General features: G+C 48.1%; 1 protein-coding gene across 2 annotated transcripts in view; it reads right to left on the bottom strand.

The window, feature by feature from the left end:
- Nucleotides 1–2,793: 2,793 nt before the first annotated feature.
- Parp16 (poly(ADP-ribose) polymerase family member 16) overlaps nucleotides 2,794–27,592 on the bottom strand; it is a 34,729-nt gene continuing 9,930 nt past the window's right edge. The window contains exons 2-6 of one of the 2 annotated variants that reach the window (XM_042281136.2): nucleotides 21,294–21,431; nucleotides 12,530–12,736; nucleotides 8,832–9,003; nucleotides 5,889–6,030; nucleotides 2,794–4,153 (exon numbers count right to left, since the gene is read on the bottom strand). In XM_042281136.2, coding sequence (XP_042137070.1) covers nucleotides 4,018–4,153; nucleotides 5,889–6,030; nucleotides 8,832–9,003; nucleotides 12,530–12,736; nucleotides 21,294–21,431 — 795 coding nt within the window. In that variant the 3' untranslated portion in view covers nucleotides 2,794–4,017. The other variant, XM_076576523.1, reaches the window with a different exon arrangement.

Here is a 27,592-nt window from a genome sequence, read left to right as displayed (position 1 = left end):
ATGCGGCCATGTTATAAAGAAAAACACCTGAACTGGGCTCTTTAAATCAGCTCCCCACCCGTGGCCGGGCTTGGGAGGCGACTGCCATTTAATGGAATGAATTAATCAGAACCAACACTGAATCACATCTGCCTCTCTCTCCTCTCCGCAGGCAGGCAGTAGTAGTTCACAGGACTCTGGGCCCTTCAAAGCCTGCCTCCTACCTGTGAGAGGCCCTCTGGACACCTCTCTGAATGCTGCATTCCAGTCAATGACGTGTAGTTGACAGAGCTGTCTGGGGGGTGGGGGTGGGGCGCGAGGTGGGTGCTTCTCACAAGGCCAAGACAGCAGGGGCCCCAACGTGAGGTGGTGGTACCTGAGAGCCTCCTGATGTCCTCTGCCATCAATTACCCGGGCATGCTCCTCCTCTGGGGCACATTAAACAGAACAGAGAGGAAGCTGCTTTCTCCTCCCGGGCCCCACCCTACGGCTCCCAGCCTGCCTCCTCCAGAGCCTCTGTTCTAATGGCGTCTGCCGTAGGCTTAGGGTAAGGGCTGAGTGGCTTTGAGTCTCGTCTCCTTCCTGCCTATCATTTCCAGGTACCCAGAGGTCTCACAGCACCTCCCACAACCCTACCTAGTTGGGTAGGGCTAGTGCATTCACTAGACAACATGAGCACAGTGCTTCAGACCCATAGTTGGGAAATGTTTTGATTTCTTTTAAAACCAGAAGGGGAGAGCTTCAGATAGAGCTCCATGGTAGTAGACACTTGCCTAGCATGTGCAAGGCACTGGATTCAAAACTCATGGAAGTACTTAAAACCAGGGCTGGAGAGATGGCTCAGCAGTTAGGAGTGCCGACTGCTCTTCCAGAGGACCCAGGTTCAATCCCCAGCACCCATGTGGCAGTTCCCAACTGTCTGTAACTCCAGTTCCTGAGGACCTGACACCCATGGCAAAATACAACGCACATAAAATAAAAAGTAAAGCCGGGCAGTGGTGGCGCGTGCCTTTAATCCCAGCCCTCAGGAGGCAGAGCCAGGAGGATCTCTGTGAGTTCAAGGTCAGCCTGGTCTACAGAGTGAGATCCAGGGCAGGCACCAAAACTACAGAGAAACCCTGTCTCAGAAAAAAAAAAAAAAGTAAAAAATCTTTATAAATAAATATTTTTAAACCAGATCTGGTGTCCCATGCACTCAGGAGGAAGAGATAAGAACAGCACAAGTTCAAGGTCATCCTTAACTATGTAGCCAGTTCTAGGTCAACCTGGACTTCATGGAACTCTGTCTCAAAACAAACCAAAAAATAAACCAAGCCAGGCGCAGTGGTGGCGCATGTCTTTAATCCCAGCACTCAGGAGGCAGAGCCAGGAGGATCACTGTGAGTTCGAGGCCAGCCTGGGCTACAGAGTGAGTTCCAGGACAGGTACCAAAGCTACACAGAGAAACCCTGTCTCAAAAACCAAAAAACAAACCAACCAACCCAAACCCCAGTTCTCCTTCAACTTTGCCCTCTCTGCTTCTCAGCACAATTCTTTGTGTCTTGCCTCCTTTCTGCTTCTGAGAACACTCGCTCTCTGCGAGTCCTCCCTCCCTCTGCCTAGACTGACCGCTCCTCAGGTTCCAGCTGATTTGTGGGAGAGGGCAATGGAGCTGTGTTGTAGGTCGGCTGTGGGATGTCTCCCACACGCTGGTGCATTCAGTTCTTGGTCCCCAGCTGATGGTGCTGGGAACTTTAGGAGGTGGAGCTCATGGAGGAAGATCTGGGAACGTGGTACAGGCTCCTGTTTTGTCCCCGACCCTTGTGTGTGTGTGTGTGTGTGTGTGTGTGTGTGTGTGTGTGTGTGTGTGTGTGTGTGTGGTTCCTGGCCTCCAAGCTGTTAACTGCTCTACCCAGACACACCCTTCCCACCCTGCCATTGTGAGCTGGGACCATGGAAACTATAAGTCTTCATCCATCAGTCCTTCCTCCCTCAGGCTGTGTATTTCAGGCATTTTGTCTTGGCAATAAGGAAGCTGATGAGAGCTGGGCGGTAGTAGCACACACCTTTAATCCCAGCACCCGGGAGGCAGAGGCAGGAGGATCTCTGTGAGTTTGAGGCCAGCCTGGTCTATAGAGTGAATTCTAGGACAGCCAAGGCTACACAGAGAAACCCTGTCTTAAAAAATTAAAAAAAGAGAAAGCAAGCAAGCTGCTGAGGGTTAGTGTGACTCATCACAAGGGCCCAGTTTGATGCGGTGCTGGGGATCAAACCCTCGGCCTTGTGCACACTACGCGAGCACTCACCATCTCATCTATATCCCTAGCTCCAAGGATGGACATGAGAAACCAGCCTTCCAGGTTTAACTCCCAGCTCCACCACCTCCTCCTGCTATAGCATGGACAAGCTATTGAGCTTTCTGGGCCTGCCTTCAGACCCTTATCTGTAAAGTACACAAGGCCTGTTGTGTAGATCAAAAGAATCAACACACATGTATACTCTATGGTACTGGTTCTGTATTCCTGATCCCGGACCACATTAGGATTCTTTATAACATCTCAGGACGCCAGCCTCACCTGGAATGCTTGTCCATGTGCCCACATTGCCAGCTCCTGGCAGGCAAGGGCTTTGGTTTTGATCCTACTTGTATTCCTAACCCAGGGCACACCGTAAGTGTCCCCGTGTGTGAGGTCAATGACCACAGGTCCCACTTACCAACCATCTGGTGGCACTGCCACTCACGGCCTCCATGAAGAAGGAAAAGGGTGAGCTTTTGAACAATGAGTACAGCTGACTTGAGCTGGGGCTGCGGACAGTCACACAGACAACTTGGTATTTAGGAAAATATCTTTATTGTTTTTTAAATGACCCAGGATTTGATTTAAAAACTTAATAGTGGCTTTTTCAGAAACTTTACAAATTGTAGAAAATGATCTTCTCCTTCTCTGTGGAGACCTCATTCCCATTCCACAGCGTTCTTTCCTGGCTGAAGGCTGGCAGGAAGGAGGGGGTAAATAACCCAGATGCACAGCTGGGGTTCTCTGCTCACACACTAAAACTGAGTCCCAAAGATGACAGCTCCTCTGAGGGAGACTCAGTGCAGGAAGATATGAGGCCAACTGAGGCAGGTGTCTGTCTTGTAGACCACCGGGCCCCTGAAGGCCTAGAGTGTTGTAGATCAAGGCAGCTTCGTGGGAATGAGGACCCTGGCGAGCCTATGGCTTGGATCCTTCTCTCTATAACACAGCCAGGAAAGAGGCTGTGGCCCCAGGCCACGTGGAGCTCTAGGCTTAGACATCTCTCCTTTTATTCGGCTCACAGAGGCTAAGTGTCAAACAGTTACTTTAAAACAAACAGCAACAAAAGCAGAGAACAAACATTTGGTTCCATTTCAGCTGTAATCAGCAGTTGGTCATTTTTAGAAAACGATGACGGAGTTGCTAGTGGTTAAGTCTGCATTTTGTTATCCCTCTGTGGCTCCTTCTCTGTGTGATTAAGAAGGGAAGGAGGTACAGCTGTAGCAGAAAACGTTTGTTGATCTGAGAAAACCGTTCAAATGTTTGACACCCGCAGACTATAAAGCTGATGGAATCCCCAAACGATCCCACGGGTTCTTCTGAGAAGCACAACTCCCTCTCCGGTGTCTTGAGTCAAAACAAGGCAACCGCCTAATGATTTATCACCCCCATTGCACACACTCTGCCTTCCAAGAGGCATTAGAAAAAGGGCCAGCCTCCGTTGGAGCGATTGTAAACACCACGGACAGCTTGGACACGTTGCTTTTAAACGCAGCAGGAGTTACTTTTCCTTTGGCCCTGGCTGGAGAGCCACCTCCCTCGACTATTTGGGAAAAGGCAGATGGGAGGGCACCCATTGACTGGACTGTGACTGGGCACACCAGCAAAGGCAATCAGTACATTTATGGCATATGAAAATTGTCCTGTGCACCCCCTGCAACCGGACCCCAAATTCGACCTGGCTGGATATGAGAAGCAGGAGGTGGAGGACAAAGCTTCCATAAGGCACATGGTGAGTGGCCCCCGCTCCAGGCGCCTGGCATCATCTCTTCACTCGGTTCCAGAAGTGGTGGAAAGCAGAGGAGTTGGTGACACTCACAATGAGCAGCAGCAGCAGATAGAGGGACATCATGACCATGAACCAATGGCTGGACAGCCAGGAGAGCTGACTGGAGGCCCTGCCCGGAGGGAAAAAGGGTGTTGGCAACTCGGGAAAAACATTTTTGTTTTAAGTGTATGCAAGAAGTTCTGGCTCAGAGGACAGGACATGATGAATTTCACGAAGTGAGGCTTCGTGCGGCTCTGCTCAGGAGATCTGGGCTGTTTGCTCTGGCACCGCCAACCCGCCTTTCAACAGAACATTTTCTAAAAGCACAAAGACAGCTATGCGGTGAGCTCACCCGCTCTCCCCTGGTTAGCCTCTGTTACCTTTTAGAACTCGTTTTTTTTTATTTTTTTTTCCTTAAGCAAGGCTTCGGTATCTAAAAGGATGCCCCAGCTCAGGGTGTCTGCACAGACGGTGACATGGTACGTAGGAAAGGTGGTCTTTTCTACATGAGCAGATACGAATCTGAGCTGGGGGGATCTTTTGTGACTGTTATTATGTGTGTGTGTGTGTGTGTGTGTGTGTGTGTGTGTGTGTGTGTACCTGTGTGTGGAGGCCAGAGGACAGCTTTGAGATTCAGTTCTCTCCTTCCACCGTGTGGGTCACAGGGACTGAATTCCTGCTCTCACCAGCCCGGGAATTTTTGTGTTACACTGTGAGGTATTCTAAGCCATCCAAACGTGCCCTGAAAACACTCACTAAGGAGTTCATTAAGAATAAAGTTTTTCAGCTGGGCGGTGGTGGCGCACGCCTTTAATCCCAGCCCTCGGGAGGCAGAGGCAGGCAGATCTCTGTGAGTTTGAGGCCAGCCTGGGCTACAGAGCGAGTTCCAGGAAAAAGCACTAAAGCTACACAGAGAAACCCTGTCTCGAGAAAAAAAAAAAAAAAAAGAATAAAGTTTTTCAAAAATAAAAAAGAATAAAGTTTTTCAAGTAAATAGCATGTAACTCCAACTCCAAGGGATCTGATTCATTCTTCTGGCTTCCCTTGGCACTTACACACACACACACACACACACACACACACACACACACACACACACACACACACACACACACACACAAATCCTGAAAGAAAAAAAAGACAGAATGTTCAATGCAACCCCTTTTCTGTGGGTTTGGCAGGAGCCCCACCATAGACTCCAACAACATAGTAAAATGGCAAAATAAAATGTCAGTCCCCGTAAGGACCTGGATATCCTCTTATCACCATGCTATAAGGGATGCGGCCTCCTCTACAGTCCTCCAGAGCTTTAGCCCTCATCGGCTGCTGGGGTCAACACTCTTTATTACTCATTTACTTATTTCATACCTTTTGGGGTGCTGGGGATTGAACCCAGGGCCTTTGCATGCTAGGCAAGCACTCTACCACTGAGCTACATCCTTGACATCAACTCATGAGAGAGACAAGATGAAGCATCTGGGGTCCACAGCAGGTCACTGTGGGAAGCAGCTGAGCTGCACCTTCTCAGCCACTGTCTGGTTCCCATCCTGCCTCCAGGCTCCATCTCTAGAATGGAGTTCAGACAAATCAAGGGCCCGGAGAGCCCTAGCCTGACGTCACGTATCCCTCAAACAGGCTTGTTTCCAAATCGATCTTCTCCAAACTAGAATGTCCGGTCCCCTTGGAGTCAGAGACACATATATCTTCTCTGACGTCCCTCCCTCTTCCCTCCGGTGCCCAGCATTATGGGGAGCACGCTTTACACACATCAGAGCCTGAGGCTGGGGAAAGGCTGATGATGAGCAGCCGACATGGAACCCGGCAGCCATCGGCCAACCTCGTGCGTGCGGGGAGCATCCGCTTACCTCTTGGGCTGCTTCTGGGAATACACCAGTAGGTACTTCACTCGCAGAAGCTGGTTGTTGGTGACGACAAAGTACTTGGGAGGGACATCTCCCCCTTCGCTGTGCCTGATTCTCGCTCTGCTGCGGTCGATCTCCTTGGAATCTGAAGGAGGAGAGTGAAGCACGCTTTGTCGGGTGTTGTGTCGGGGTGGGGAACACAGTAACCAAAGAAGCAGATTAGGAAGAGAGAGGAGTCCAGGCCCGTGGTCCTGAGGCATGGAGGTCACAGGCTGGGGAATGCACCTGTGTCCGGGGGTGCACAGAGAACAGGAGACTCCGGCAGGCAGAAAGACAAACGGGGGGGGGGGGGGGGGGGGGAAGAATAGGAAAATGGAAGACAAGAAAGCTGCAGAATGGAGACAGCACAAGACAGCCGCACACTGAAGGCTGCAGCAGCAGATCGACATCACATACCCCAGGACCAGGACCAGGACCCGGACTCATCCTGGAGCAAAGCTGGAGGAGGACCGCTTATTTATGTATCTGTCTAGAGTCAAGTCTCCTGGACCTGAACTCAAGAACTAGCTAAGGGTGACCTTGAACTTGTGACTCTCCTGTCTCCACTCTGGGTGTTGGGCTTGCAGGCCCGTACCACTGTACCAGGTTGATGCTGTGTTGAGGGTGGAACTCAGGGCCTCACACTTGCCAGCGGCTACTCTGCCAACGGAGCTACAACCCCATGGCCCAGGAGGCGTTCTGAATAAACCACACCAGATCCGAGTTCTCAGAACACTCTTCCCCAAGCCTGGTGGAGCACACCTTTGACCTCGGCACTGTTTTTATTTTTTGTTTTTGACAGGGTCTCACTGTGTAGTTCTGGCTGTCCTGGCACTCACTATGTAGACCCGCCTGCCTCTGCCGCTCAGTGCTTGAGAGGGAGACAGATTGAGACAGAGGTAGATTTCCTGTGAGTTCAAGGCCATCCTGGTCTACATAGTGAGTTCCAGGACAGCCAGGACTACAATGTAGTGAGAGTCTGTCTCAAAAACCACAAACACAAAAACAAACAAACACTCCCGCCACTCCAAGACTTTTGTTTGAACTTGCTATGTAGCCGAGAGTAACCGTTAACTCCCAACCTCCTGTCTATGTCCCAAGTACTAGAATTACAGGTATTTGTCACCACGCCCTGCCCAGGATTTAAAAAGAAAAAAAATGTTTTTTAAACACAGGATCTCATTCTGTGGCTTCATTTAGACTGGAACTATGTAGACCAGGCTAGCCATGTACTCAGAGAGATCAGCCTGCCTCTGCCTCCTAAGTGTCAAGATTAAAGGTGTGTGCACCACCACGCCTAGCTTTATTCTTTTGTGTTTGTTTGTTTGTTTGTTTGTTTGTTTTAGGGTTTTGTTGGAGACTGGGTCTAATGTAGCCAAGGCTGACTCCAAACTCACAGTATAGCTAAGGCTAGCCTTGATCTGCTGATCCTCCTGATTCTGCTTCCTACCCACTGAGATCACAGGCTCGTCCCATCACACCCAGCAAAACTTGTTTGTTGTTTTGCTTTTTTGTTGTGGATTTTATGTGTATGTGTGCGATGCTGAACCCAGGGCCTTTTGCACATGCTAAGCAAGTACTTCATCTCTGGTCTGAGAGGGAGGAAGAGAGAACACTCTCTTTTCTTCTAATAACACGAAAAGGCTTGGGCAAACACAAGCCAGGGCTCCGTGGCAGCAGAGGCTGAGCGGTCTTGTTTTGATGTTTGAGGTCCCCATATGCAGACTTGCTAAGAATTACGAATGCGAGTGAGCGTTCGTGCTGTCTGGTTGGGAGGATGGCGTCAGACCTGGGCCTGTTCCTCGGGTCCAGTTGTTTCACATTAGAGGCCAGAACAGTTTGTGTCTTGAATTCTCCTCTTCTTAGTAAAGCCAACAGCCCAGTTTGGAGACTGGAAGGACGGTCCTGTGACTCTTCTGCCTGGGGGAGGGTGGCCCAGAGGGACACCTCAAGCCAGTGGAGTTGAGGTGCCTGCTAGCGATCTGCTCCTGGAGAGTCCATGGCCTCAGATGCCCCCCTGGTCATCCGGGAATTCCAGCACACTCAAGTGTCGCTCAGAGGATCTGGACCCATCATCCTTAGTGTTCGTTGAGCAAACATTTATTGAATGTTAAGTGTATACCAGGTTCTCTGCTGATGCAAGTGCCCAGAAATAATACCAAAATTCAGATTCCCAGGGAGCCCTGCTCTCAACTTACATAGGAGCTTCTGTTTGGCAAATCTTTTTTCTTTGTTTTCAGTTTTTTGTTTTTTTTTTGGTATGTATGTATGTATGTATGTATTTATTTATTTATTTGGCTTTTCGAGACAAGGCTTCTCTGTGTAACAACCCTGGCTATCCTAGAACTGGATTTGTAGACCAGGCTGGCCTCAAATTCACAGCAATCCACCTGCCTCTGCCTCCCGAGTGCTGGGATTCAAGATGTGAGCCACCACCCAACTATTCTTTCTTTCTTTTTTTTTTTTTGTAATTTTTATTTTATATGTGTGAGTGTTTTGCATGAATGTATGTATGTTCACCACATGTCTGGTACCCATGAGGCCAAAAGAGGATGTTAGATTCCCTCGAACAGGGCTCAGGTCCTCTGGCAGAGCAGCAAACACTCTTAACCACTGAGCCTCCATTTGTCACATCCTGCCTCCTTCCCCAAGCTTTTCCTGGATGCTTGGACCTACTCAGCTGCCCCTTGTCAGCCCGTCCCCAGCACTCCCCGACTCCTACCGGTAGCATGCGATCTTTTTCTATCACGTGTTCAATCCCTGAGAAGCCATTTCCCTCCTTGAAGACCAGCCTCTGTCCTGCACTGCTCTGGACCAACCCATCCCTAAGCATGCAACGGCCCGCCACTCCACACCTGGGCCAGTAGCAAGTGCCTGCAGCCAGGCCTGGGTCACGTGCTCACTCACCCTTCTTCTTGGTTTGGCACTTGACATCTGGATGATCGATGACCTCACACACGGCTACACAGCTAAGGATTGGTCCAAGGAGGCTATGCTGCCAACCATGGCCGTGAGGACTGTAAATGAGGGCCAGGCTCAAGTCACTTGTGAGGTAGGTCCCTTCCCCAAACAAAGATGTCTGGAAGAGCAGAGGCGAAAAGAAACACACAGAAGTGAGTGGAGAGTGGACGTCACCAGATGGCATACGCTGCTCTTCCACAGAGCTGTAAACATAAACATTTTCACAGTCTCCCACTCCTTTAAGACAAACAACCTCCAATGTCATCATCATAGGGCTTATTACTAAGCATGTTCCCATCTGATAATGGTTTAACTGACTGTGGATTTGGCCACCTAGCCTGGCAAAGGAGCTGTACCTTGTGGTCAAGGTTGAATGGAAAAAACAACATCAATATCAGAGTTCAAACAGACCTCCGTTTCCATGTTCCAACGAATTACATAAATTCTGATGTTTCGGCGTCTACATCTACAAAATGGTGTGAAAGTTCCTCCTCCATAAGCTTATGACCCTGATTCAAAGACACAATAGGACTGGGGGTGTACACAGTGGTGGAGCTCTTGCCTAAGCATTCAGTCCTCAGCAACACACACACACAGACATATGTACATAAAACAATGTGCATTCAAAGGCTACCTGGCACCTAAGAGGTGGTGACGGCCTCAGGCGGACACACCACCACGGGTGCTGCTGTGATAATAAACAGTCATTCCCATCATATCAACGCGTGACACATAGCCACACTGAGGGGTTTGCAGAAGCAGAGCTACATCCTGTTACATGAATAAGAAATGAGTCTCCGGGCGGTGGTGGCGCACGCCTTTAATCCCAGCACTTGGAAGGCAGAGGCAGGCGAATCTCTGTGAGTTCGAGGCCAGCCTGGGCTACCAAGTGAGCTCCAGGAAAGGCGCAAAGCTACGCAGAGAAACCCTGTCTCAAAAAAACAAAAAAAAAAAAAACCAAAAAAAAAAAAAAAAAAAAGAAAGAAATGAGTCTCTCTGACCAGAAACTGGGACTAAATGACGGAGCGGCCATGGGGGCAGAGCAGAGTTTTACCCTGTGTTGGCGTGGGCTAAGAGAACATCTGAGGATGTAGGGGTGCAGCTGCCTGACAGGGGGAGTGAGTTGGCTCCTCCTTAAGGAAGAGTGGCGGGTGGAAGCTCTGGCCAGCGGAGCCTACGGCGGGCACAGGGAACACAGGCTTCCTTGGCTACCACAGGCACCGACAGCTGATGACCTCTCGGTCACAGTACCGTCCATCCTGGTGCTTAGTCACACTGACTCGGAACACCTCTCACCACATCCCAGAAGCTTCCATCAGCGGATGGACTTTGATACTCAGGTTGAAATTCGACTTCTCTCTGTGGAAGCCAGTATCTTAGACGACACCGAACTCCACGGAGTTCACTGAAATACATCCTCTGCTCTGGAACTGAGAAATCGCTACCCTATGGCTTGGGGCAAATGAAACAAACCTCTGCTTGACCTTCGGAAAGCTCCCATGCCAAGTTGGACAATGTCCCCATCTCTCAAAAGCTGACACAGACAGTCTCCAGGGGCAATGCACACCCTCTGATCAGACCCCATAGAAGTTTTCTCTTTCTTTTTAAAAATAATTATTCGCTCTCTCTCTCTCTCTCTCTCTCTCTCTCTCTCTCTCTCTCTCTCTCTCTGTGTGTGTGTGTGTGTGTCACACACAAGTAAGAAGACAACTTGTGGAAGCTGCTTCTCCCTTAAGCCATATGAGCACCTGGGATCAATCTCAGGTCACCAGGATTAGCAGAAGTCACCTTTACCCATTAAGTCATTTCTCTGTCCCTGTACGTTAATCCTCTACTTAAGTCCTACAGATGTCTTCAGCTTCTGCGACTTAAAACCTTGAGCCAGGCTGCTGTGAGTGGAGAGCACAAGAGAGTCCTAGGGCATTTCTACCCCACAAGGTAACTTCACACCTTTTTCCCCCTGGTACATGGGCCCTCAAGAGAGCCCCAGAGTATAAACTTCGGGCAACTTCTCCAGGGTAAAACAGAGACCCCTGGATTCCAGTAGCCTGGCCATAGCAGGAAGCCCAGGGCCAGCATAAACAAGCCAGTCATCCTCAGCAGAACCCACCAGCACTAATCAGATGCAGCAGGGTTGGAAGCAGCTTCTCCAGCCTCGGGGCTACATCAGCCCCAGCTGAGTCCAGGCTCCCGGAGCCAGCCCATCAAGACATGACAGATGCTGCCCTGCCTGGGGAGGGGCCCCAGCACCCACTACCTCAGATGGCCTCTCCACGGGCCTGCAATAGCTGCTGCTGCTGCTTCTCCTGGAGCTTAGGAAAGGAGGAGGCCTTTGTACCCTAAGCCGCTCCAATCCTTTCGTGTGCTCAGAGGGCAGAGGGCAGCAGTGCCATGCAAGAGGGAACAGACCAGGACAGCGTACGTTCCTTTGCCCAGGCCGGCATGGCTGCCCATGCCTGTTTAGCTATAATAGATGTCATCCTTCCCCTCCTTCCTAAGGGGGAGAGTCAGTGTCAGAAGGAAGAGGGTGATGGGCAAGTTCTGATTCATAAATACGAGAGGAAAACAGTTCCAGGGGAGGGCCTCCTCTTGCTGAATCTTGGCACACCCCGCAGCAATTTCTCAGGGCTGACAGAAGCTCAGCCCTGCTTATGGTTGTCTGGGGATCCTGTTCAAGTGCGGGTTCCCACCGTGTTATCTAAGGCAGGCCTGAGGCTTCACATTTCCAACAAAGTGTTCCTGGGTAATGCTTAGGCGGCTGGTGTGGTCCAGGGTCCACACTGTGTGACCAGGGGCGGTCACACATTAAGACCACTGGAAGAGTTGGTAAGGCGTATACTGATGGGCACCACCCCCGCAGAATCTCAATTAATTGGTCTGGGATGCAGTCAGCATTGGGGTTTTCACTTGTTTTTGTGAGACAAGGCCTCATGTAGCCCAGGCTAACATCAAACTCCCTATGTAGCCCAGGATGACCTTGAACTTCAGATCCTCTTGCCTCCACTTCCCTAGTGTTAGGGTTATAGGCAGTCAACACCACATCATCTGGTGTTGGGAACTGAACTCATACCAAGGAGACATTCTACCAACCGGGTTACATCCCAAGCTCTCCAGTACTGGTGTTTTTGTTTTCTTTATTTTAAATCTTTTATTTATGTTTGTGAGTCTGCCTGTCTATTTGGGTCCCGTGTATGTGCAGTGCCCGTGGAGGCCAGAGAGGGTGTCGGATAACGACAGCTAGCCACCCAGTGTTGAGCCTGGGAACTGAACCCAGATCCTATGCAAGAGCGGCAGGTACTCTTAGCGGCCGAGCCACTTCTCAGCCCCAGCGCGGGATTTTTAAAAGCTTCCCAAGTGATCTAAATGTAGAGCTAAGGCCAGAAACCATGATTCGTCCCCAACCATAACCAGCGCAGGAATCTCCCAGATCCTGTCAAAACGCAGCTGGCCCCAGGATTCAGAAGGGCGGCAGTAGGCCTGCGATGCTGCATTTACCCAGGTGGCCAGGTGACTGCACTGCCGGCCTGCAGACCACTCCAAGCTCCAAGCGCTATGGCCTCAGTAAACCCACCTGCCATGTACCCCCCACCAAGCAGTCCCCTGACTCCCACGCTCCTCAGCGGGGGAGAGGGGGGGAGGCCCACCTTGTTCAGGTGACAGTGTAGACCATTGTGGATGATGGAGTGGAAGTTCTCTAGGCGGCTGCCATGGAAGGCATAGATGAGGTCTCGTTCTCCTTTGGTCTCATAAAATCGGGCGTTGGCTGGGTCAAAGTACTCGATTTCAAAAAGGAAGTCCGGGGTGGGAACCGGCGAGCGAGGGGCACCAGTCAGCTGCTGGATCTTTTCGAACTTGAAAACATGAAAGAGAAACGTGAAGGGAGTCATGGTTTCCTTTGGGACACTGGTAAGTGTGCTGCGGTGTGTCCTCTTAATGGCCAGTGTGCTGGCACAGGCCTAGCTCAGTACTTAGGAAACAGACAGGAAGGTTGTGAGTTCAAGCTCATCCTCAGCTAGATGTCAAGTTCAAAGCCAGCCTGGGCTACATGAGACAAAAGAAGGGATGGAGGAAAGAAGGTAAGGAGGGGAAGAAGGGAGAAGAGAGACAAAAGGCCTCCTAAAACCTTGGGCTCCCCCACCCCCAATCAGCTCGCCCATCAGAACAATTAGTTTCCTAATTCTGAAGATGTTCCTCTATAGTCAAACTCAGGGCTTCTGACAGCTCAAGAGGGCTTCTCTCTAAGGACACTTACAGGCGAGAGAGAAGTATGAACTGCTCCTAACCCAAGGATTACTTCTTTTTTTTTTTTCTTCAGTTTTTAAGACAGTATCTCATGTAGCCCAGATTTGACTGCTTCCAAGTCCTGGGGTGAAAGCATGCGTCACCACACCTGGCTCAGAAATCACTCCTAATGTTCCCAGAACTTTTCAGGTTTGGATGGTAGCCCACATCTGCAACCCAGCATTCAGGAAGTTCCAGGTCAGCCTGGGTTCCATAGCAAGACCCCGTCTCCAAAAAACAAAACCCTAACAACAAAACTAACACTTTCCCATCTGTTCCCATATTTTCTCTTCTCATGAGGCAGAAAGCCATGGCAAACGTCAAAAGCAGCCACAGAATTCCCCTTCACCTCTGTCTGTGTTCCTTCAAGTGTGACTCTGCAGGTGGGATTCCCCCAAGATGGCATCCAGACACGGAGCCTATTTCTCTGCGCTTGAAGCTGGCTGTGCACAGATTTGTTTTGATCAATGGGCCCTTAGCACAATTCACAGCAGAGACTTGCAAAGGGTTAGTCCTTCTTTGCTGCTGGCCATCACCCTTACTCAGCCTCAGCAAAGTGAGAGCCTCACAAAGGAAGGCCTCAGCCATGGCAGCCATCCCCCCACTAAAGCCCAGAAATATAAGCAAAATTACCCTAGAACATCCACCCCCAAGAACCGCCTCAGAGTCATGACCTCAGAGTCACAACCTCAGAGTCATGACCTCAGAGTCATGTCATGCAACCAATACTTTCATCTTTGAAAGTCACTAACTTCAGGGTGGTTTGTTATTTAGCAAAATCTAACTGGCATGGATACCTAAGTTCCTTTTTTAAGTATTAATTTTTCTTCTCTCTCTCTCTCTCTCTCTCTCTCTCTCTCTCTCTCTCTCTCGTTGTTGTTTTTCAAGACAGGGTTTCTATGTGTAGCCCTGGCTGTCCTTGAACTCAAAGATCTGTGCTGTGGGATAATGCTCTTGTACACTGTAAAGATTTGTCACTCAAATTGGTTTAATAAAATGCTGATTGGCCAGTAGCCAGGTAGGAAGTATAGGTGGGTGACCAGACTAGGAGAATTCTGGAAAGAAGAGCAGAGAAAGGAGTCACCAGCCAAAGAAAGCAAGATGAGAATACTGCATTGAGAAAAGGTACCAAGCCATGTGGCTAAACATAGATACGAATTACAGGTTAATTTAAGTGTAAGAGCTAGTCAGTAATAAGCCTGAGCTACCAGCCGAGCATTTATAAATAATATTAAACCCCCGAGTCAATTATTTGCAAAGTGGCTGCTGGGTATTTGGGAACAGGCAGGCAGGAGAGAAACTTCCACCTACAGATCTGCCTGCCTCTGCCTCCCAAATGCTGGGATTAAAGATGTGTGCCACCACCGTGCTTGGATTAATTTTTCTCATTTTTTATGCACCCCACACACTTTTTTTTGTTGCTTAGAATATTTGTTTTTTATTTTATTTATGGGAGAGGAGCAAGTGGGCAGGGTCCCAGTGGAGGTCAGAAGAGGGGGCTGGACCCCAGAACTGTAGTTACAGGCAGTTGGTAGCTACTCAGTGTAGGTTCTGGGAGCCAAACTCAGGTCCTCTGGAAGAGAAGCAAACATTCTTAACCACTGAGGCTTCTCTTCAGCCCCTGCTTGGTTTTTTTTTTTTTTTAGATTTCATGAAACTCAAGTTGCCCTCAAATGGCCTTGAAATTCTGCTCCTCTTCCTCCCAACCCCCAAATGCTGGATTGCAGGTGTGTACCACCATGCCCAGCTAAAATGTCCTGTAATAAAGTAATAATGCATGGTAGGCAAATGTCCTGACTTGAGCAAAATAAAAAGCTGATATTCCTGGGCACCAGACCCCCACATTTAAAATATTGTCTTCATTTTCGTTTATGTGTATATGTGTGTGCCTCTTTGTCTGTGTGTACACCACATGAACACCGGTGCCTGTGAGGGCCAGAAGAAGGCACTGGATCCCCTGGAATTAAGGACAGTTGCAAGCTGCATATGGGTGCTGGGAACTGAGCCCAGGTCTTCTCCAAGAACAGCAAGCACTGTTAACCACTGGCCGTCTCTCCAGCCCCACCCTGACACCACCCCACATTTTAATGTGAATTTAAATCGGTTCATAATCGAAAGTCAAGAACCACTGTCACATCGGCTTTAGCTGTAATACCCACCATCTAGCAGGGCTTTGACCCCATATGAGGTATGAATAAATGATTCAATTCCAGAGGAAGTAACTCCACCCACTCTGGAATACAGACTCCCTCTCCAGGGCTCCTCATGTTTCTCACCATCCAGCACAGCTGCATGTCCCTGTGCTACCAGAATCCTGGGCATCAAAATCTGTGCTACTTGGGGACACTTGTAAAACTGAATTCTTACAGCGGGAGCTGGAAGGACATCTCTGTGACCCCAGGAATCTGAGGCAGGAGGACTGCCATGACTCTAAAGCCACCATAGGCTACATAGTGAGGCTACATATCAAGACTTTGTCTTAAAAATCCAAAAGCATGAGCTGGGCAATGGTGGCGCACGCCTTTGATCCCAGCACTCAGAAGGCAGAGCCAGGTGGATCTCAATGAGTTCAAGGTCAGCCTGGTCTACAGAGTGAGATCCAGGACAGTCAGAGCTACACAGGGAAACCCTGTCTTGAAAAACCAAAATAAAATAAAAATAAAAATTAAATGCTTACTTGAAATTGATTAACTTAGGAACAGTACATACGACTAAGCTGCCGTTGCCACTCAGAGAACAGAACACCTGACCAGGAACCACAAGACCCACTCTGGACCTTGTTGTCCCAGCCTGTTCCTGTGAGCCTCTGGCCAGGCAAAAAAAACCTAAATTCCAGCACATCTGGCTTCTGCCAGCAACTGTTAGGGTAATACCCTTCCGTCACTGCTCCTCTGGGAGATAACTAGGGTCTCAACTTACAAAAGGGACTTCAAACCGGGCGGTGGTGGCGCACGCCTTTAATCCCAGCACTCGGGAGGCAGAGCCAGGCGGATCTCTGTGAGTTTGAGGCCAGCCTGGGCTACCAAGTGAGTCCCAGGAAAGGCGCAAAGCTACACAGAGAAACCCTGTCTCGAAAAACCAAAAAAAAAAAAAAAAAAAAAAAAAGGGACTTCAATAATTGACTAAAAGAGGATCTGAACCCCAAAACTCAAGTATCCCACTACTTTGGGATTCTTTACTGTTTAACAACCAGACTAGGCCAATTCCCTTCCCTTCTCCTTCCTCCCCTCCCTTCTGTCCCCTCCAAGTGCTCAGGATAGAACTCCAGACCTAGCACATGCTAAGAAAGTGTTCTGCCAGGGCTGGAGAGATGGCTCAGAGGTTAGGAACACTGACTGCTCTTCCAGAGGTCCTGAGTTCAATTCCCAGCAACCACATGGTGGCTCACAACCATCTATGATGAGATCTGGTGCTCTCTTCTGGCCTGCAGACATACATGAAGGCAGAAGACTGTATACATAATATAATAAATAAATAAAAAAGAAAAAGAAAGTGTTCTACCATCCAGCGTCATCCCTAAGGCATGGACAGGGCCTTCACTGGGCAGAAATGCCTGCAGTTCTTGGTAGACATTTGAGTCCTCTCTATGTGCTCCAAGCTACTGCTCCAATGTGAAAAAGATAGATCTACCAGACTGAAACTTAACAAAGAAATAAAGGACCTAACAGATGTTATGACTCAAATGGACCTAACAGATATCTACAGAATATTCCATCCTAACACAAAAGAATATACCTTCTTCTCAGCACCCCATGGAACCTTCTCAAAAATTGACCACATACTTGGACACAAAACAAATCTCAACAGATACAAAAAAATTGGAATAACCTCCTGTATTTTATCAGACCACCAAGCCTTAAAGTTAGAACTCAATAACAACAAAAATTATAGAAAACCCACAAACTCATGGAAACTGAATAATACCCACCTGAAACATCAATGGGTCAAGGAAGAAATAAAGACAGAAATTAAAGAGTTCCTAGAATTCAATGAAAATGAAAGTACAACATACCCAAACTTATGGGACACTATGAAAGCAGTGCTAAGAGGAAAATTCATAGCTCTAAATGCACACATAAAGAAGATGGAGCAATCCCATACCAATGAATTAACAGCACAACTGAAAGCTCTAGAACAAAAAGAAACAAACTCACCCAGGAGAAATAGACGCCAGGAAATAATCAAATTGAGGGCTGAAATCAACGAAATAGAAAACAAGAGAACAATACAAAAAATCAATGAAACAAAGAGTTGGTTCTTTGAAAAAATCAACAAGATAGACAAACCACTAGCCAAATTAACCAAAAGGCAAAGAGAGAACACCCAAATTCACAAAATCAGAAATGAAAAGGGAGACATAACAACAGACAATGAGGAAATCCAGAGAATCATCAGATCATACTTCAAAAACCTGTACTCCACAAAAATGGAAAACCAGGAAGAAATGGACAATTTTCTGGATAAATACCAAATACCAAAATTAAATCAAGACCAGATAAACCATTTAAATAGACCAATAACCCCTAAAGAAATAGAAACAGTCATCAAAAGTCTCCCAACTAAAAAAAGCCCAGGACCAGATGGTTTCAGTGCAGAATTCTACCTGACTTTCAAAGAAGAACTAATACCAATCCTCTTCAAAGTGTTCCACACAATAGAAACAGAAGGAACACTACCAAACTCTTTTTATGAGGCTACAATTACCCTGATACCCAAACCACACAAAGATGCAACAAAGAAAGAGAACTACAGACCAATCTCCCTCATGAACATTGATGCAAAAATACTCAACAAAATATTGGCAAACCGAATCCAAGAATACATCAAAACAATCATCCATCACGACCAAGTAGGATTCATCCCAGGGATGCAAGGATGGTTCAACATACGGAAATCAGTCAATGTAATACACCATATAAACAAACTGAAAGAAAAAAACCACATGATCATCTCCCTAGATGCTGAAAAAGCCTTTGACAAAATCCAACACCCCTTCATGATAAAGGTCTTAGAAAGAATAGGAATACAAGGAACATTTCTAAACATAATAAAAGCAATTTATAGCAAGCCAACAGCAAACATCAAATTAAATGGAGAGAAACTCAAAGCGATACCACTAAATTCAGGAACAAGACAAGGCTGTCCACTCTCCCCATATTTATTCAATATAGTACTAGAAGTTCTAGCTAGAGCAATAAGACAACAAAAGGAGATCAAAGGGATACAAATTGGCAAGGAAGAAGTCAAACTTTCACTATTTGCAGATGATATGATAGTATACATAAGTGACCCCAAAAACTCTACCAGGGAACTTCTACAGCTGATAAACTCCTTCAGTAAAGTGGCAGGATACAAGATCAACTCAAAAAAATCAGTAGCCCTCCTATACACAAATGATAAAAGGGCTGAGAAAGAAGTCAGAGAAACATCACCCTTTACAATAGCCACAAATAATATAAAATACCTTGGGATAACACTAACTAAACAAGTGAAAGACCTTTTTGATAAGAACTTTAAATCTCTAAAGAAAGAAATTGAAGAAGATATCAGAAAATGGAAGGATCTCCCATGCTCATGGATAGGTAGGATTAACATAGTAAAAATGGCAATCTTACCAAAAGCAATCTACAGATTCAATGCAATCCCCATCAAAATCCCAACACAATTCTTCACAGACTTGGAAAGAAAAATACTCAACTTTATATGGAAAAACAAAAGACCCAGGATAGCTAAAAGAATCCTATACGATAAAGCAACCCTTGGAGGCATCACCATCCCGGACCTCAAACTCTACTATAGAGCTATAGTAATAAAAACAGCTTGGTACTGGTATAAAAACCGACATACGGACCAATGGAATCGAATTGAAGACCCTGACATTAATCCATGCACATATGAACACCTGGTTTTTGACAAAGGAGCCAAAACTATACAATGGAACAAAGAAAGTATCTTCAACAAATGGTGCTGGCATAACTGGATGTCAATATGTAAAAGATTACAAATAGATCCATATCTGTCACCATGCACAAAACTCAAGTCCAAGTGGATCAAAGACCTAAACATAAATCCAGTTACACTAAACTTAATAGAAAAGAAGATAGGAAGCACTCTTGAACACACTGGCACTGGAGACCATTTCCTAAATAAAACACCGACAGCACAAACCCTGAGCACAACCATTAATAAATGGGACCTCTCAAAACTGAGAAGCTTTTGCAGGGCAAAAGACACAGTCAATAAGACAAAAAGACAGCCAACAGATTGGGAAAAGATCTTCACCAACCCCACATCTGACAGAGGATTGATCTCCACAATATATAAAGAACTCAAGAAACTAGACATCAAAGCACTGAACAGTCCAATTAAAAAATGGGCTAAAGAGCTAAACAGAGAATTCACAAAACAAGAACTACAAATGGCTGAAAGACATTTAAAGAAATGCTCAACATCCTTAATCATCAGAGAAATGCAAATCAAAACGACTCTGAGATACCACCTTACACCTGTTAGAATGGCTAAGATCAAAAACACCAATGACAACCAATGTTGGAGAGGATGTGGAGCAAAGGGAACACTCCTCCACTGTTGGTGGGAATGTAAACTTGTACAACCACTATGGAAATCAGTATGGCGGTTTCTCAGAAAATTAGGAATCGAACTACCTCAAGACCCAGCCATCCCACTCTTGGGCATATACCCAAAGAATGCTGATACATACCATAAAGATACATGCTCAGCTATGTTCATAGCAGCACTATTTGTAATAGCCAGAACCTGGAAACAACCTAGATGCCCATCAACGGAAGAATGGATGAAAAAAATGTGGTACATATACACAATGGAGTACTACTCAGCAGAGAAAAACAATGAAAGCATGAAATTTGCAGGCAAATGGATGGAACTAGAAAATATCATCCTGAGTGAGGTAACCCAAACCCAGAAAGACAGTTATGGTATGTACTCACTCATTGGTGGATTCTAGATATAAAATAAACAATCAGACCACAACCCATAAAAAAAAAAAAAAAAAAAAAAAAGTTTTGAACAGTATGGGAGAAATATGATTTATAAATTTTGTTTGTACCTTCATTCAATCACATGAACTACTGAAAAGTATTACCATGAAGTGAAGACATAGCTCAGTGGTAAAGTCCCCATTGGTCACCCTGGAGAACAAGTGTAACTTGTCCAAGGTTCAATCCCCAGTACTGGAAGAGAGGAATATATATATATAGAGAGAGAGAGAGAGCTGGGGATATGTTTAGGCTGGTAGAGTGCTCTACTATAAAGCCTGGGTTCAGTCCTCAGCACTCAGGATGGGGAGGCCTAAGGATCAGAAGTTTAACGTCATTGTTATCTACATAACAAGCCTGGGATTTTATTTTCTCTAAGTTAATGAAAATTTAGGGAAAAACAATAAAGTGAAATGCTGAGAAGATACTTCAGTCTACTGGCAAACATGAGAATCTGAGTTTGGATCCCCAGCACCCTGGGACAACCCCCATGCTAGAGGGAGGAGGAGGCAGACGCTCCCTGGAATAAACTAGTCTACCGGTCTAGCCAGTTGGTAAGCTCCCAGGTTCAGTGAGAGACCCTGTCTGGAAAAATAATGTGGACAGTGATAGAGTAAGACACCCACCTTTTGAGCTCTGGCTTCCACATACACACGTACACGAGTGCACAAGTGTACACACCCACAAAAACAGATAGATACCACACAGAGAGAAACACCAAAAAAGTTTTAAAGGATTCCTTTGTATTGTTTTGGTTTCATAAGCGGGGCTGCTGTTGCTACTGTGTGTGTGTGTGTGTGTGTGTGTGTGTGTGTGTGTGTGATACTTACAAGTATTTATTCACACACACAATACAAAATGAAAACATCAAAAAGATGTGCTTTCGCCCAACTGAAGAACACCGTAGTCATGTGAGGAGACACATGCCGAACTGAGCCTGCCAATGTGTAGGTTCCTGGGCTCTTCAGACATACGAGAATCTCTGAGGGTGGCACCCATGAATCTGCATTCTCAACCAGCTGCCCAGTGGTACACAGGGAGGTCTCAGAACCACTGGATTGGCGTTGTCCCAAAGCAGTCAGCCTTAGGAACTTGTGACGTACACACTTACCTCTGCCTTCTCTGCGCTGTGGATTGTCAGGATCTTGGAGGATAAAATCCAGCTCACCAGGTCCCAAGCCTGTTTGTCTGTGTCTCTGGAGGACTGGAGAAGTTCCTTCAGATTGGGTAACCTGCCAGCATCTGCAAGCTGAAAGGAGAAAGAGCCTCCATTAGCAAGGATCCTGGATAAAACGGTAATTGAACGCCCTCTAGTGGTGGTGTTGAAAACTTCACTCCTTCTATCCGGAGGAATTTTATTGAGTAGATCAGTCTCCTTCCTAAATAATACTAAACCCTGAGATCTTTGAATTCTAAAGGGTTTTGTTTTGTCTTATTCACTTGGTACAAAACATGCCCTGAGCTTATGGCAGACTATTAAAACTAATGCAATTAGGTGCAAGAAAGTTACTGTGTTAAGGCTGGAGGTGCAGAAATTCCTGAGTGGGTGGTCCCTACACTGTTCCCCTCCTGAACAAAAGGGGTTGATGCTAATCTTAGTCCTTACTTCCCACTTCCTGCCTCCTCCACTCCTAGCTCCTGTCCAGGAAGGTAGTCTTTTTTACTAAGCATCTACTCAGTGCTAGGTCCTGTCAATTTGGGAGGTGTTAGAGGGTGGAATCTTGGTGAAATGGAGAAGGATGCGAAATAATCCTTATTTAAAGGTATTCACCACCGACTGGTGCTGGTGGTGCACGCCTTTAATCCCAGCACTTGGGAGGCAGAGCCAGGCGGATCTCTGTGAGTTCGAGGCCAGCCTGGGCTACAGAGTGAGTTCCAGGACAGCCAAGGATACACAAACCCTGTCTTGGGAAAAAAAAAATTCACCCTCTGGCTTGTGAGAATGTTCAGCAGGTAAAGGTGCTTGCTGCCAAGCCTGACAACCTGAGTTCCATCCTCCGGACCCACACAATGGAAGGAAAGAACTGACACCCACACTCTGACCTCCACATGTCCACAATAGTGCAACTACATCCCATACACACACACACACACACACACACACACACACACACACTCACACACATACACATACACACACACAAATTAATTAAAATTAACTGTCAGTTGAGTATGGTGGTTTATGCCTGCCATACCCAAAGTGGAGAATCTGAGGCAGGAGGATCAAGAATCAAGACCCTCCTGGGTTAGCTACCTAGTGATTTCAAAATATGCTTGAACTATATGAGACAGACTGAAAAAAAAAAAAGAAATGCTGGGCATGGTGGCTCACGCCTTTAACCCCAGCACTAGGGAGGCAGAGGCAGGTGGATCTTGAGTTCGAGGCCAGCCTGGACTACAGAGCTAGGACTGTTACACAGAGAAACCCTATCTTGAAAAACTAATAATAATGATACTAGGGATGTGGCTGGTGGTAGATTTTTTGCCTAGCACATAAGGCCCTGGGTTTAATCTCCAGTCCTGAAAAGTACTATTCTATAGTCAGGGCTGGACGCACCCCTGTAATCCAGATTCAGGACCCTGAGGCAGGAAGGTGGCTGGGAGTTTGAAGGCAGCTTGAGAAACAACACTACAATCCTGGTATTCAGGAGAAGGAGGGTTAGGCGTTCAGGCCATTCTTAGCTACATACCAAGCTCCAGCCCAGCCCAGAAAGAAAAGGAGAGAGGGAGAAAGGGAAGAAGAGAGGGAGGGAGGAAAACATAAAAGAGTAACGAACCACACTCAATCTCCCGACGCATTTCTGGGCTCATGTTCAGTCTGTCTGTTTGTTTATCTGTTGCGTATTTCTTAACCCAGAACCAGAGCCGGAGCTCAGCCACTTCCTTCCATTCCCCAGCCCTGGTATCTCCTGTCTCACCCGTGTACCACAGCCCTAAACGTGTACCACAGCCCTAGCCACCATCCAGACCTGCGCACCGAGAGCCCCACAGAAGAGCAGTAGTTAGACCTCTTTTAGGGGCTCCCTACCCGCTCCAATCTGGAGCCAGCCCCCGCCCCCCCCCCCCCCCCCCGCGCGCGCGCGGCCCCCATCTCCCCTGGGCCCTCCACTGCCATCTGCTGGGAGAGGACCCCTGCTGTGCCCTGCCTTCCCGGGCCTCCATCTGCCCACACCCTCACCCTCTTCGGGCTCCCTTTACTCTTCACATTATTCTGCTCTAATAAAGTGAGAGTCTTCCCTGTCCATACTGCAGAAGGGCCTTTGGAGTGAAGACACAAAAGCAGGCTTACCAGACAAAGTAAATGAGAATGTCAGATGAACACCACCAAAAAGTGAGCTGGGCCTGGTGATACAGGCCTGCATTCAACAGGCAGGAAGACCGAACACACACACACACACACACACACACACACACACACACACACACACACACACACACTGGGCCAGCCTGGTCTATATTGGGAGGTTCCGGGACAACCAAGGCTCACTGTAAGAATTTGTCTCAATGAATAAATAACCTATGTGGTATCTGGGGCAGAGTGTCTCACTACCTGGTTCAGGCTGGCCTGTAACTCACTGTGTAGAACAGGCTAGCCTCAAACTTAGAGTCATCTTCCCGCTTCCCGCTCTCAAGCACAAAGATCACAGGTGGGAGCCACCACACCGGCCAGGCAAGCGCTCTACCAACCCAGCGACAGCCCCAGCTAACTCCATAACTCAGTATAGGCGGGCAGTCCTGGTGCACTTTAATCCCAGCACTCTGGAGGCAAAGGCAGGCCGACCTCCTGCTGCCGCTATGGAATGAGATCCGGGACAGCCAAGGCCACACAGAGAAACCCTGTCTCCAAAACAAAACAGTAACTCGTTTTAAAGGCAAGGAAACTGAAGCTTGGAGTCCTAAATGCCTTGCCTGGGGTCATGAAGCTAGCGGCAGGGCAAGAATGCATGAAGCCAGGTAACCTGACTCCAGAGTCTCCCTAACCTTAACATTCCTCTGTCACAGTGGTTCTCAACCTGTGGGTCAAGACCCCTCTGGAGAGATGGACTTTTTCACAGGGTTCACCTAAGACCATCGGAAAAACAGATGTTTACATTGTGATTCATAACAGTAGCAAAATTACAGTTATGAAGTAGCAACGAAAATTAGGAAAGTTGAGAACCACTGCTCTATTATTGAACGAACTTTTAGAGAGAGCCTGTATTTTAGCAAAGGAAGAACTGAGCCAGACTTCGCTACTTGGGACGTTAATCAACCATGCAATCCCTATTCCACCCACCAACTACAACCGAGACACCTACTGGGTGTGCCTAAGGCCCGTCAAGGGCAGCGAGAAAGAGGTATATTCTGTGTAGCATGGGATGGAGCGGGAGACAGGAAACTTCCCTGGGGGCAAGAGATCTCCACCACAGCTCCTGACTGGATGCTTTCACCAGTACCTGGGTGGAAGAGAGTAAGTGTGTGTGTGTGTGTTGGGGGAGACGAAGAGGGAGCTCACTGCGTCGCCGGGAGTGTGTGGAAGTGGAGCACCAGGGGGTGGGGGTGGGGGGTTGTGAGAGGCAGAACAAGCGGACACCCAGAGGACTGAGCAGCCAGGCACCCAAAAGGTGCATCCTGGGCTCAAACACCCCCTGGGATGAAAAAGGGTGACAAATGAGTAAGGGGTGGTCTGGGGGAAGGCCGTGGCACTGGGGATCTCCCACCCCAGCTCCAGGTGGTTCCTCTCACCAAAGCTGTGACATCTGAGACTTCCCTGGTTAAAAAGAAATCAAGGGCAGGAGAGGCGGTTCAGCGGTTAAGAGCACTTCCTGCTCTTGCAGGAGACCTGGGTTCAGTTCCCAGGACCACGGCAGATGGCTTGAACTGCCTGTAATTCCAGCATCAGGGGCCCTGACACTCTCTTCCGGCACCTGTGTGCACACGGCATATACTTATACACACACACACACACACACACACACACACACACACACACACACACACTAAATAAGTAAAATAAATATATTTTTAAAACTGAATAAAGACAGAAGCAAAGAGATCCATCAATCACTTGAGCATAGTGGTAGACCCCTGTAATCCCAGCACTCAGGAAGCGGAGGCAGAGGCTATCCTGGGCTACACAGTGAACTCCTGTCTCAAACAATAAAAAGAAAAGCAATCAGCAAGCTGAGGTTTTTTTTCCTGAATTCCTAATTTCTAGAAAGCAAGAGGACAAACAAATCCTATCAGCTGTGTGTTTGTCCAAGACAGAGTCTCACTGTACAGCCGAGGCGACCTCTAAGGACCCTGTCAGCCTCCCACCAGCTGAGACCGCCTGGCTTTCACAGCCCACACCTCGGCGGCTCTGCTAGGGCCACCAAGGAAAAGATCCAGCTGCAGAGATGGCTGGGGAGGTATGGATGGTGGGCAGAGCTGAGAGCTGTGACCAGGAGACAGAAAGCCTCAATAACCCGCCAAGAGTGAACAGGGAGGAGAGGCCCAGTGACCCAAAAGGAGGCAACCCAGCCTCTGTGCTTTGAGCAAGTGACCGGGGACACTTTACAACTCCCCAGATCACCAGCCCCTGGATCATCGGCCCGGGAATCTGTTTGCAGATGTTACCACAGGTGACATCTGTGCTCATCCCCAGGCAGAACGAGCTACTCAGATGCAGGCGGCAGCTGCTGCTGTCCACAAAAGGCAAAGCAGGGCAAGAACACACCTGGAAAAGGGAACTGACTAGGAAAGTGCCAGAGGTCACAGTGACAGGTGGGGGAGGGGCAGTGCTGGGAAGAGAAGGAACCAAAGGGCACCTGCCTTGGGGACCAAACCATGACATCTGGGACAGTGAGGGGAAGGAAGGACCAAGCTGGCCTGGGGGGGGGGGGGGGCCGCTGCCAGGTAAAGGCTGAGAGGTGAATGCTGCAACTCCATATCGGAGTGCCAGGCCTAGCACATGCCTAAGACACGAAGTTCTACATTTACTAAAACGGATTGGGGGTAAATCGCAAGTAGCTGGGGTGGGCACGGTGGCGAACGCCTATCATCCAGTGTTTGGGAGGCTGAGGTGGGAAATTGCCACGAATCCGAGGCCAGCCAGGTTTAGAGTGAAATACTGTTTCAAGACACTAAATCCAGACAGTCCGGGGATGGAGCTCAGTTGGGAGCATTCCAGCCTTGCAAGCTCAGGGTTTGATGCCCAGCACCAAATAAAATCAGGAACACACCAGCAGTGGGGAGGTGGAGGCAGGAAGATAAGAAGTTAAGGATCACCCTCGGCCACATAGGGAGTTCAAGGCCAGCCTGAGTAACAGGAAACCAACTCAAAACAAAACAAAAACAAACAAAGGGAGGTGGAGAAATGGCTTAGCAGTTAAGAACACTGACTTCTTCCTGAGGACCTGGGTTCAATTCCTAGCATTCACATGGTGGCCAACAACCCTCCAGTGTGAGGGGATCTGATGTCTTCTTCCAGCCTCTGTGGCTGATGCCAGCGTTTGGGAAGCAGAGGCAGGCCAATCTCTGAGTTCCAGGCCAGCCTGGTCTACAGAGTGAGTTCCAGGACGCCCAGGGCTGTCACACTAAGAAAGCTCAAAACAAGCAAACAAAACCCCACTAAATCTCTTGGCCTCTTGGTTCAGACCGAGGGTCCAGGGTATCCTTAGTTATGCCTGCCGCTTCTTCTTAGCCATCTCCGTTCATTTGTGACTCCTAGCTGACCAGCAGAAAAGCTCTCTACCAGGGTGATGGTTATGATAAACGGCGCTGGTAGTGGCGCTGGTTAGCAGCAGAAAAGTCACGGGCCACGGCCACGACTACCAGAGTTACAGAGAGCTTCATTAGGAGGAAGTAGGGGGTAGGAGGAAGGAGAGCCAGGCCTGGAGAGAGAGAAAGATGGCTGGAGCAGAGCAGAGAGCAGGGAACAGAGAGAGTGGGGGTCTGCATCCGGCTTCTCAAGGCGGGTACGTAGTCTTCAGTGCCCGCTGATTCCGTAAGACGCAAGAGCCCAAGCTGCGCGTGTACAGGATCCTAACACAGGGACCCACAGCTACCTCACTTGGCTAGGACTCAGGTCAGTGTATCACTCAACTATCTTCAGAAAAGCTGCTTCTTGTAGGAGACACGAGGTCTTAGGCTCTCACAGATAAGCACCAGGAAAAGTAGGAATGTTAAACCTGCAGGGTTATCTCTTCAAAAGATAACCTGTTTTCCTCCTAGAAGGCCAGGAGCTAAGGTGGTTGGTTAATAACCTAATGTCCTTTGCATTACCTGTATGACTGAGACCACACCAGATCCTCTCCCAGACCCTTAAGATGTCACCTGCAGTCAATCTATAGAACCCACTGTTAGGATCCAGCCCTCACTCCCACACATGCACAGCTCAGGGTCTTGCATCTTATGTTACAGCAGGCGCTGGTGACTACGTACCTGCCT

The sequence above is a fragment of the Peromyscus maniculatus genome, chromosome 7 (genome assembly GCF_049852395.1).
Source record: "Peromyscus maniculatus bairdii isolate BWxNUB_F1_BW_parent chromosome 7, HU_Pman_BW_mat_3.1, whole genome shotgun sequence".
Classification (NCBI taxonomy): Eukaryota; Metazoa; Chordata; class Mammalia; order Rodentia; family Cricetidae; genus Peromyscus; species Peromyscus maniculatus.
The sequence above is the reverse complement of the archived record's forward strand: the minus strand, read 5'-3'. Positions and strand labels throughout refer to the sequence as shown.